At 34.8% G+C, this 13302-nt stretch overlaps 1 protein-coding gene across 1 annotated transcript in view; it reads left to right on the top strand.

Moving 5' to 3' along the window:
• LOC103606846 (S phase cyclin A-associated protein in the endoplasmic reticulum-like) overlaps nt 1-13302 on the top strand; it is a gene marked incomplete at both ends in the record, with an annotated part of 78468 nt that overhangs the window by 46413 nt on the left and 18753 nt on the right. The window contains one exon of the mRNA XM_008591383.1: nt 9455-9595. Coding sequence (XP_008589605.1) covers nt 9455-9595 — 141 coding nt within the window. The remainder of the gene's footprint in view (nt 1-9454; nt 9596-13302) is intronic.

The raw sequence follows: 13302 nt of genomic DNA, 5'->3' as shown, positions 1-13302 counted from the left end.
ACTCAATCAGTTTCCAACACTGCCACATTGGGGATCAAATTTCCACATGAGTATTGGAGGGGACAACACATCCAAACTCCATCAATGTAACCCTCTAATGGTGGTGCACAACCAACCATTTACCCCAATATAAAAATTAAAGGACAAAAGTACCAAGGAAAAGTATAATGACAAAAATTTGGTAATGGACTCATCATATGAAAAGTAGTAAACTCTGACCAAGATCACAAAATGTGTTGTCAGGTAAAAGTGTAGAGTTTTTGTATGTATTTGAATTTAAGTTGTTATTAAAATAGATGTTTATAAACACAAAGGCACAACTTATTGTAGGTACACAAAAGATAAAAAGAAAGAATTAAAATCAAACCATTACAAAAAAAAATCAAATAACAGAATAAGACAGAAATAGAGGAAGAGAGGAACAAGCAAACTGCAAAACAGAAAATAATTAACAAAATGGCAATAGTAAGTTTACCTGTCAGTAATTACTTTAAATGTAAATGGATTAAACTCACCAATTGAAAGGCAGAAAGTGACTGAGAGAATTAAAAACAAGAGCCAGCCATATGCTATCTACAAAAGATTCATTTTCAATCTAAAGGACACATAGGCTGAATGAGAAGGGATGGAAAAAAGATATTGTATTATATCAGATAAAATGGACTTTGAATCAAAAAATTTTCCCAGAGAGAAAGGTCATTAAATAATGATAAAACATCAGTTCAACAGGAAGACATAACAATTTAAAATATATTTGCAGCCAATATCAAAGCGCCTAAATATATTAAACAAATGTTGACAGATCTGAAGATAGCAGTACAATAATATTAGGAGATTTCAGTGCATTCTTTCAACAATGGATAGAACATCCAGGTGGAAAATCAATAAGGAAACAATCAACTTGAACAATACTATAGAGTAAATGTACCTAACAGACATATACAGAATTTTCTACCCAAAAGTGGCAGAATACTCATTTTTCTAAAGTGCACTTGGAACATCTCCAGGGTAGATCACATGTTAGGTCACACACTTGAGGAATTTAAGTATATTGAAAATATACCAAGTAACTTCTTACATCACAGAGGAATGACTCTAGAAATAACAGAAAGAAAACAAGAAAATTAACAACAATGTAAAAACTAGACATTATACTATTGAACAGATATTTGGAAAAGGGGAAATCAAAATGGAATTTAAATAATACTTTGAAGTAAATGAAAGCACAAATACAACTTACTTTCTGCAGCCATACCACCCTGAATGTTTCTGATCTTGAAAGCTTAGTAGGGTGGGGCCTGGTTATTACTTGGATGGGAGCCTGCCTTGGAATACCAGGTGCTGTATGTTTAAAAAACAAAAACCAAAAAACCCCCCAAACCATGGAAAAGATCAGTGAACAAAAAGTTGGTTTTTCGAGAAGATAAGCAAGGCAGACAAACCATTAGCTAGGCTAACTAAAAAAAGAAGAGAGAAGACCCAAATAACAAAAATTAATGAAAATTAGACATGAAGATGGACATATAACAACTGATACCACAGAAATACAAGGAATCATTAGAGACTATTAAGAAAAACAATACACCAACAAATTTGAAAACCTGAAGAAAATGGATAAATTTTTGGACACATACAAACTACGAAGACTGAAACAAGAAGAAATAGAAAACCTGACCAGATCAATAACAAGCAACAAGATTGAAGCAGTAATCAGCAGTCTTCCAGCAATTTAAAGGTCAGGACTGGATGACTTTACTTCTGAATTCTACCAAACCTTTTAAGAGAAATTAACATTAGTTCTCTTCAAACTATTCCAAAAAATCAAAACAGAGACCATACTCCCAAACTCATTCTATGAGGACAGCATCACCCTGATACCAAAACCAGACAAAGATACAACAGAAAAAGAAAACTACAGGCCACTATGTTTGATGAACAAAAATGCAAAAATCCTCATAAAATATTAGTAAATAGAATACAGCAACACATCAGAAAAAATTATACAGCACGATTACGTGGGATTCATCCCAGGGATGCAAGAATGTTTCAACATATGCAAGTCAGTAAATGTGATACATCACATCAACAAAATCAATGATAAAAACCATATGATTATCTCAATAGATGCAGAAAAAGCATTTGACAAAATTCAACATCCCTTCATGATACAGACTTTCATTAAATTAGGTATAGAAGGAAAGTATCTCAACACAATAAGAGCCATATATGACAACCCCACTGCCAGTGTCATCCTGAATGGGGAAAAGCTGAAATCTTTTCCCTTAAGAATGGGAGCGAGACAATGATGCCCACTCTCACCACTCCTATTTAACATAATATTGGAAGTACTAGCCAGAATAAGAGGCAAGAAAAAGAAATAAAAGGCATCCAGATTGGAAAAGACAAAGTCAACTTGTCCCTGTTTGCAGTTGACATGGTTCTGTATAGAAATGCCTAACGACTCTACCAAAAAATTCTTAGAGTTGATAAATGATTTCCATAATATTGCAGGATACAAAATCAACACACAGAAATCAGTAGCATTTTTATACTCCAATGCAAACTAGCAGAAAAAGAAATTAAGAAAGCTAGCCCATTTACAATAGTCATCAAAAAAAAAAAAATAAGATACCTAGGAATGAACAAGGAAGTGAAAGATCTCTACAACAAAAACTATGCATCACTACTGAAATTAAAGAGGACACCAAAAGATGGAAAGACATCCCATGCTCTTCTATTGGAAGAATTAGCATTATGAAAATGTCCATACTACCCAAAGCAATCTACAGATTCAATGCAGTCCCCATCAGTATACCAATGGTATCCTTCACAGAAATAAAAAACAACTCTGACATTCACATAGAACAACAAAATACCCCAAGTAGCCAAAGCATTTCTGAGCAAAAAAAATAAAGCTAGAGGCATAAGTCTACCTGACTTCAAATTATAGTACAAAGATATAGTGACCAAAACAGCATGGTAGCAGCATAAAAACAGACACATTGACAAATGGGACAGAATGGAGAACCCAGAAATCAATCCACATACTTACAGTCAACTGATCTTTGACAAAGGCACAACAACTTACACTGGGGAAAAAGACTGCCTCTTCAGTAAATGGTGCTGAGAAAATTGGACATCCATATGTAGAAGAATGAAACTAGATTTGTACCTCTTGCCGTATACCAAAATTAACTCAAAATGGACTAAAGACTTAAATATAAGACCTGAAACTACAAAACAACTAAAAGAAAACATAGGGGAAATGCATCAGGAAGTAGGACTGAGCAAAAACTTTTATGAATAAGACCCCAAAAGTACAGGTAACAAAGGAAAAATAAACAGATGAGATTATATCAAACTAAAAAGCTTCTGCACAGCAAAAAATATGGTGATTAACAGAGTGAAAGACAGCCTATAGAATGGGAGAAAATATTCATGAATATGTATCCAACAAGGGGTTAATATCCAGAATACACAAGGAACTCAAACAACTTAAGAGTGAAAAACAACCCAATTAAAAAATGGTCAAAGGAGCTGAGCAGACTTTTCTCAAAGGAAGATATACAAATGGCCAACAGACATGTGAAAAAATTCTTGACATCACTAAGCATCAGGGAAATGCAAATCAAAACCACATTGAGATATTATCTCATCCCAGTTAGACTGGCTATTACCAAAAGACAGAGAATAACAAACACTGGCAAGGATGCAGAGAAAGGGGAATCCTCCTACACTATTGGTAAGACTGTAAATTGGTGCAGCTATTATGGAAAATGTATGGATGTTCCTCAGACAACTACAGATAGAACTGCCATATGACCCAGCAATCCCAGTGCTGGGTATATACCCAAAGGAATGCAAATCATCATGTTGAAGGGATAGCTGCACTCCCATGTTTATCGCAGCTCTATTTACACTAGCCAAGAGTTGGAACAATCCTAAATGTCCATTGATGGAAAACTGGATAAGGAAAATGTGGCATATATACTCAATGGAATACTACTCTGCTTTAAAAAAGAATGAAATTCTGTCATTCACAGCAACATATGAACTTAGAGAAAATTATCTTAAGTGAAAAAAGCCAGGCAGAGAAAGAGGAATACCCATGTCCTCAGTCATAAGTGGGAACTAAAAAGAAATAATAAATGGGAGGAAGGGAGGTGTGTCAATCACAATAATACATTGAACTTTCACAAGGAGAGAAGAGAACTGAGGTTGTTAGAGGTGGGAAAGGGGGAGGGGGAAGGGAGATTAGTGAGAAATTGGTAAAGGGTCACAAAAATGATAGTGTTGTATAATGTTGAATATACTAATTATCCTGGTTTGAAAATCACATATCGTACACTGGTATTGATATTCAATGCTGCACCCCACAGATATATGCAATCAGTTGTTTCAATTAAAAAAAAAGTGCAAAAATCACTGAGGTTTCTACAAACTAATGTTGAACTACCCAGAAGGGAAATTGAGAAAATAATAGTATCTACATTAGGAAAATTAAAGAATAAAAGAGTTAGGAATTAACCGAAGAGATGAAAGACTTATACACTGAAAATTATAAAACATTGATGAAAGAAAATAAACAAGACACCAAGTAAGTGGAAAGACATCTTATGTTTATGGATTGCAAGAACTAATATTGTTACAGTGTCCTCAGATTCAATGCAATTCCTATCAAAATCCCCATGCCTTTCCCCCCCCCCACCAAAATAGAAAAAACAGTTTTAAAATGACTGTGTAACTACAAAGGACTGCCAAGATACAACATAATCTTGAGCAAGAAGAATAAGGCTAGAGGCATCATACTTCCTGATTTCAAATTATATAATGTAGGTATGTTAATGAAAACAGTTTGGTTGTGGCATTAAAATGTACATACAGACCAATGGAACATAATAGAGAACCCAGAAACAAACCTATGCAATAATAATGGTCAACAGATCTTTGACGAGGGAGCCAAGAACACACAATGGGGAAAGTATAATCTTTTGAACAAATGATGTTGGGAAAATTTTATCTCGACATGCAGAAGAATAAAATTGGACCCCTATCTCACACTATATACAAAAATCAATTCAAAATTAAAGACTTAAACATAAAGCCTGAAATAATACTTTTAGAAGAAAGCATAGGGAAAAACCTTCTTGGCTTTGATCTTTGCAATGAATTTTTGGATATTACACGAAAAGCAGAGGTGACAAAAGTGAAAATAGACAAGTGGGATCATATCAAATTTCTGCACAACAGAGGAAAAAAATCAACAAATGAAAAGACAACTTACGGAGTGGGGGAAAATATTTGTAAAACATATCTGATAAGGTGTTAATGTCCAAAATATTTAAAGAACTCACATAACTCAATAGCAAGAAAACAACTCAATTCAAAAATAGGCAAAGGGCCTATTGAAAAGACAACTTACGGAGTGGGGGAAAATATTTGTAAAACATATCTGATAAGGTGTTAATATCCAAAATATTTAAAGAACTCACATAACTCAATAGCAAGAAAATAACTCAATTCAAAAATAGGCAAAGGGCCTATGTAGACACGTCTAAAAAGGAGAAATTAAAATGGACTAATAGGTATATGGAAAGTTGCTCAACATCTGTAATCATCCGGGAAAGGCAAGTCAAAACTGCAGTGAAGTACCACCTTACATCTGTTAGGATGGCTATCATCAAAACGACAAAAGGGAAGTTAGCAAGGATGTGTAGAAAAGGGAATCCTTGTATGCTGCTGGTGCGAATGTAAATTAGTGCAGCCATTATGCTAAGCAGTATGGAGTTTCCTTAAAAATTTAGTATAGAACTACTATTTGATCCAGCAGTACTTCTTCTGGCTATATATCCAGTTATATATACAAAGGATATATAATGTTCATTGTAGCATTATCCATAATAGCCAAGATATAACAACCTACATGTCTGCCAACAGATGAATGGACAATGTAAATGTGTGTGTGTGTGTGTGTATACAATTTTATTCAACTTTAAGAAATGAAATTCTGCCAATTGTGACAATATGGATGGAGCTAGAGGCCATTAATTAAGCTAAGTGGAATAATCAAGACACAGAAATAGTGCATGATCTCACTTATGCGTGGAATCTAAAATAGTCAAATTTATCGAAGCAGAAAGTAGAATGTTGGTTGCTATGGGGAGGGGCAATGGGGTAGTGTTGGTCAAAGGGTACAAAGTTTCGGTTATGCAAGATGAATAATTTTTGGAGCTGTAATGTACAGCATCATGATTATAGTTAACAAAACAAACAAAAACAGCATAGCAAAAGTTGGTTTTGAATTCAAAGATCTTTTTCATTGGAATATCTACTAATGTAATGTGATAGAAACTGATTAAAAGAAAAAAACTTGCTATTATCAATAGTAAAAAAATAGGATGATCAGGTTTGAATAAGCATGGCACTAATTATATTTACAGAAAAGAGTCTGAGTATTTCCACCTGTCTAACTATTGATTAGTGTGTTATAGTGGAAAGAACATGGGCTTTGGAGATAACTAAGCTCAAATCCTGATTTTACCACAAAATTAGCTATGAGGCCCTTGGCAATTTACTTAACATGATTGATTTCAGTTTCTTTATCTGTAAAATGACAAGTATAATAATAAACCTCTTGTGATGCTTAAATGACATAAGTATATAAAACAGTGATATAGTGCTAACTTGGAGTTTGCTGAACATATGGTCACTCTTACTATTTCTCTCATGTAGCAGATGAGTACTGCGTTGGTTATCTGTGCTTTGTAACAAATCACCTCAAAACTTAGTAACTTAAAACAACAGACATTTATTAGTTCACAATTTCTGTGGGCAAGGAAACCAGGAGTGGCTTGCCTAGTGATTCTTGCTCTGGGTCTCTGCTGAGGTTGCAGTCAAGCTGTCAATCAAGGTAGTAGTCATCTGGGGCTGGAGGATCCATTTCCAAACTCATTCGTGCAGTTATTTACAGGCCTCAGTTCCTCTTTGCTTGTTGGCTAGAAACCTCAGTTCATTGACAAGTGGGCCTTTCCATAACCCAACTGTCTTTATGATGTGGCTGGTGGTTTTCCCATGTAATCCGAGAGAATGGGAAAGAGAAAAAGAGTGAGTTGATAAAATGGAAGCTGCACTGTCTTTTATATCATCACTTTTGCTGTGTTCTTCTGGTTACAATGTAGGAAGATATTACACAGAGGTCTGAATACCAGGTGTCTTAGGTCATTTGGCACTGTCTTGGAGGCTGCATACTACAATTATCAAACACAGGGTGACAGAAGATGTATGACCACTACATTGTAGTTACAGGTGAACTTTGTTATCTTCTGGTACTGGAAAGTAGTACAATATGCATAGGTTAAGTGTATTATTTGCTTTACTTTTAATGTATGTTTTAAATTTGGGAGAGATAATTGGACCAAATAACCTGAATATTTGTAAGAATGAGTTAGGTAGCATAAGATTCTCTTTAATACAGTAGTAAAGTTGACTGTAACTGGAAGAAAATTCCGGTAAAAAGAAAATTTTCTTTTTACCTGAACCTCAGAATTTGTCATTTTAGAATGAATAGATCAGATATTAAAAGCAGAGTGTCCATGTTGTGGGATTTTATAAGAGTTAATACATTATTTCATTCTCAACTTAAGAGAAGTTCTCTAACACAAATACATATCCTCTCTTACTATGTTTTTTAATACAAATAAAATTACATAGTATACTTTATTAATGTATAGTATAATCTACAAATATTCATGCAAAATACAGATTACTGAAATTGTACAAGACTTTAGAAGTTCTCTAGTTTAATTTTCTCATCAATGTAGGTATCCTTTTGTCTTAGTCCATCTTGTGTTGCTATAACAGAGTACCTGGCTGGGTAAAGAAAAGAGGTTTATTTGGCTCACAATTCTGGCAGATGGAAAGTTCAAGATTGGGCAGCTGCATCTGTTGAGGGCCTCATGATGCTTCAACTGATGGCAGAAAGTGGAAGGGGAGCTGTATGCAAAGAGATCAGTCACATAGAGAGAGAGGGAGCAACAGAGAGTCTACAAAGCCAAACTTTTGTAACAGCCCACTCTTTGGTAACTAACTCTTTCGCAAGAAGGACACCAAGCTGCCAAAGAGGGAAGAGCTGTCATGGCTTAAACACCTCCCATTAGGTCCTACTTCTTACAGGTTCAACCTCTCAACATTGCAGTGTTGAGAACCAAGCCTCAAACTGAGTTTTGGTGGGAACAAACCATATTCAAACCATAGCACACTTTAATTAATTTTAATAGTAAACTCCACCTTCCATTTGTATAATGGGTGATTGCTTTCAACACTGTTCTACTTATATTGTCTCATCTGATCACTACAGTAACTCTGTGAGGTATACAGGGCAGGTACTGACCCCATTTTACAGATGTGAAAACTGAATCTAGGACAGGCTAAGTGTCATTTCTAGTGTCATATGACCAATAATTTGCAGAACGAAGGCTTCAAGGACCTGTTCTCTGGCTCCTAGTCCGGTGCTGTTTCTGCATCATACTTTTTCAGATAGTTCAACACATAATTATTTACATAAAATTCTACTAAAATGTTAGTTTTTTCGTATTGAGACAACTTCTGATTTTCTATGATTTATTCTCATTGATGTTGAACCTTATTTCCTGGAGCACAGAACAAGTCTTTTACTTCTCCCATTTGATATTATTTTGAGGAATTAAAGGCAGTTATTATATTTATTCCATTCTCTCTGTTCCTTCAGAGATTTGTATTTCTTATACAAATAATGTGGTTTTTCAGACTTCTCTTCATTTTCCTGTCTCTAGGATAAAATTACTTATATTTCTTGAATGTAATGGTTATACCTTCAGAGATTTGTATTTCTTATACAAATAATGTGGTTTTTCAGACTTCTCTTCATTTTCCGGTCTCTAGGATAAAATTACTTATATTTCTTGAATGTAATGGTTATAATATATATATACATATATATATATATATATATATAACATATTATAATTTATATAATGGGTTATATTATAGGGACATTAAGGTTTATAAGGATAAGAAATACACAGTATGTTTATTTTAAGTGTTCTCATGGTGCAGTACAATGATAATAGCAAATATTTCTATAGAGCCATGTCTAATACACTGTTGTAAGAGTTTTACATATATTAACTCAATCTTTAAAATATTGCTATGAGTTAAGCACTATTATTATTGTTATTCTCTTTTTATAGATAAGGAAACTGAGACATAGGCTAAAAAACTTGCCCAGGTAAGTGGCCAAGGTAGATTATGCACTCAGGTAGCTTGGCTTCATAGTCTGTGTCCTTAATCATTACTCATGCTCCAGAAGATCTTTCCAGGTTTAGACTTTATATTTCATAGGCCATTTATTTGTTTGCACTTCTGTTAAATGATTGCATATTTTGAAATTAATTATTTGATAATTCACTATATATAGGAGAAGGATGTCCGGAAGTGGAAGGAAGAATTGTTAGATCAACGACGTAGGATGATGGAAGAGAAATTACTTCATGCGGAATTTAAACGAGAGGTGCAATTACAAGCAATTGTGAAAAAAGCACAGGAGGAAGAAGCTAAGGTATATTAAAGGTGCTTTAAACATTGAATTAATTACCCACGTATTTTTTCTGTTGTTATATAATAGTAGTAGAGGGTAATGTTTATGAAGAGTTTAAGGGCCGGCCCGTGGCTCACTTTGGAAAGTGCGGTGCTGATAACACCAAGGCCATGGGTTTGGATCCCTATATAGGGATGGCCGGTTAGCTCACTTGGGAGACCGTGGTGCTGACAACCCCAAGTGAAGGGTTAAGATCCCCTTACCGGTCATCTTTAAAAAAAAAAAAAAAGAGTTTATTCTGTCCCAGAATAACAGAGCATTTTATACGCTCACCTGTTAAAACTTAATCCAGTGACGGGTGCAAACCTACGATGGGTATCCACATCTTTATGACATTATTTCTTTTTTTCTTTTTTCCTTTTTGTCTTTTTTCGTGTCCGGCAACGGATCGCAACCCTCAGTGTCGCGCCCGTACCGGACCGGGACCGGCAATGGGATTGCAACCCTCGGTGTTGCGCCTGTACCTCGCTCAGCCAGTGAGCGGGAACTGGTCTGTATGTGGGATCCGAACCCTCGGTGGGAGCGCCACTGCGCTCCCAAGCGGCACACTGTAGCAGTGTGCCACCGGGCCGGCCCTTCAATTTGTTGTTTTGACATGTATTTATCTCTGAAACTATCAGTGCAATGAACATAATAAATGATTCCTCTTTGTAATTCATTCCTTCCTCCAACTCTGTTACCATGCAATTGCTTATCTGCTTTCTATCACTATAGATGTTTGCATTTTCTAGAACTTTATGTGAATGGAATCATACAGTGTGTACTCTTTCCTTTGGCTTCTTTCACTCAACACAATTATTTTGAATTTCATCCATAATATTTTGTGTATCAGTAGTTCTTTCCTTTTCATTGCTGAGAAGTATACCACTATATGGAAATACCATAATTTGTTAATCCAGTCACCTGTTGGTGGACATTTGTTTTCTTTCTAGTTTTTGTCCATTACAAATAAAGCTGCTGTGAACATTCTTGTACAAGTCTTTGTAAAGATGTATGCTTTCATTTTCCTTTCATAAATACCTAGGAGTGGATTGGCAGAGTCTGATATCTTCACGTTTTACTTAAAAGAAAAACAAAAAAGCAGTTTTCCAAACTAGCTAAACTATTTCACATTTCTGTCAGCAGTGAATGCAAGTTCTAGTTTTGCCACATTCTGACCAGTAGTTGGCATAATTACACATTTTGATTTTAGTCATCCTATTTTAGTATATGTATAATGTCTCATTTTTTTTCCATTTTTATTGTGGGAAAAATACAAGGTAAAATTTACCACCTTAACTATTATTTAGTGTACAGTTCACTGGTATTAAATATATTCATGATGTACAACCATCACCACCATCCATATGTAGTAGTACTCTTTTCATCTTGTAAAACCAAATTGTGTACCCATTTGTATTAGTCCATTTCTATTGCTTGTAACAAAATACCCAGAACTGGGTATTTTATAAGAAAATAAAAATTTATTGCTTACAGTTTTGGAGGCTGAGAAGTCCACAGTGCAGGGGAACACATCTGGTAAGAAGGGTCTTGGTGGCGACAGTGACCCAGGAGTCTCACATGGCAGAAATTGCAGAGCAAAGAGAGAGAGGTAGCTCCTTATGCACTCTCCTTTTAAAGCCCCCAGAATCACTCCCTTGATTACCATTTTAATCCATTCACTAGGCATGGTCCTCAGAATCTAATCACCTCTCCAAGGCCCCACCTTTCCATTACCGTAATAGGATTTCTCACCTTCTTAACAGACACAGTGGGAATCAAGCTACTAATACATAAAACTTGGGGGACACAATCCATATCACCATTAAATAATAACTCATCATTCCCCACTTCTAGCTCCTTCATAAAACTTGGGGGACACAATCCATATCACCATTAAATAATAACTCATCATTCCCCACTTCTCCTAGCTCCTTGCAACTAGCCTCCTACTTTCTATTTCTATGATTTTGACAACTCTTATTGCATCATGTAAGTGGAATCATGTAGTATTTGTCTTTTAATGACTGGCTTATTTCACTTAGCATAATGTCTTCAAGGTCTCAGTGTTGTAGCATATGTCAGAATTTCTTTCCTTTTTAAGGCTAAATAATATTCACGTTGATTATCCATTTATCCATGGATGAACACTTGAGTTGCTACTACCTTTTAGCTATTGTGAATACTGTTGCTATAAACATGGGAGTACAAATATCTCTTTGAGTTCCTGCTTTGAACTTTTTTTCTGGTATATGCCCAGAAGTGGAATTGCTGTATTATATGGTATTTCTATTTGTAATTTTTGTAGGAACCATTGTGCTGTTTTCCACAGCAGCAGCACCATTTTGCATTCTCACCACCAGTGCACAAGGGTTCCAGTTACTCCATATCCTCCCAACTCTTGTTATTTTCTGTTTTTTGATAATAGTGATCCTAATGTGTGTTAGGTGGTATCTAATTGTAGTTTTGATTTGCATTTCTCTAACGATTAAGTGATGTTGAGCATCCTTTCATGTACACATTGGCCATTTGTATATCTTCTTTGGACAAATGTCTATTCAAGTCCTTTGTTCACGTTGAATTGACTTGCTTTTTTGTTGGTAAGTGTAGGACTTCTCTATATGTTCTGGTTGTCAATCCCTTATCAAATATATAATTTACAAATATTTTCTCCCATTCTGTGCATTGTGTTTTCATTCTGTTGATAGTGTCTTTTGATGCACAAAATGTTTTAATTTTCATAAAATCCTATTTGCCTATTTTAAATTTTTTAAATTTTATTTTTTATTTTGTTGCCTGTGCCTTTGCTGTCACATCCAAGAAATCACTGTTGAATCCAATGTTATAAAGCTTTTGTCTTGTGTTTTCTTCTAAGAGTTTTATATCTTTAGATCTTACATTTAGATCTTGATACATTTTGAGTTAATTTTTCTGTAGGGTGTTAGGTAAGGATTCAACTTTATTCATTTGCATGTGGCTATCTAGTTTTCCCTTGACCATTTGTTGAAAAGACTGTCCTTTCTCCATTGAATGGTCATGGCACTGTTGTCAAAAATCATTTGACAGTATCTGTGAGGATTTATTTCTTGGCTGTCTATTCCATTGGTCCATTTACCTATTTGTATGCTAGTACCACTGTTTTGATTACTGTTTGTAGTGAGTTTTGAAATCAGGAAGTGTGAGTTCTCCAATTTTGTTGTCCTTTTTCAAGATTGTTTCAGCTATTCAGGGTCCCTTGAGATTTCATATAATTTTTAGGATGGTGTTTTTCTATTTCTGCAAAATCGTTTCTGGGATTTTGATAGGGATTGCATTGAATCCATAGATCACTTGGGTATTACTGATATCTTAACAACATTAAGTCTTCCAATTCATGAACATGGAATGATTTTCCATTTATTTATGTCTTTATATTTTTCAACGATATTTTGTAGCTTTCATTGTATGTGTCTTAAACTTCCTTGGTTAAGTTAATTCCTAAGTATTTTATTTTTCTTAATGCTATTGTTAATGGAATTGTTTTCTTAATGTCCTTTTCAGATTATTCACTGGTATGGTGTGGAAATGCAATTGATCTTTGTATGTTGGCTTTGTATCCTGCTACTTTCCTGAATATTTATTAATTCTAATGTTTTTCTTTTGTATGTGTCTGTGAAATCTTTTATGCATATAAGATCATATCATCTGCA

This window comes from Galeopterus variegatus, unplaced genomic scaffold (genome assembly GCF_000696425.1).
Source record: "Galeopterus variegatus unplaced genomic scaffold, G_variegatus-3.0.2 Scaffold6885, whole genome shotgun sequence".
NCBI classification, from domain to species: Eukaryota; Metazoa; Chordata; class Mammalia; order Dermoptera; family Cynocephalidae; genus Galeopterus; species Galeopterus variegatus.
Note: the sequence above shows the minus strand (reverse complement) of the source record. Positions and strands in the feature narration are given on the sequence as shown.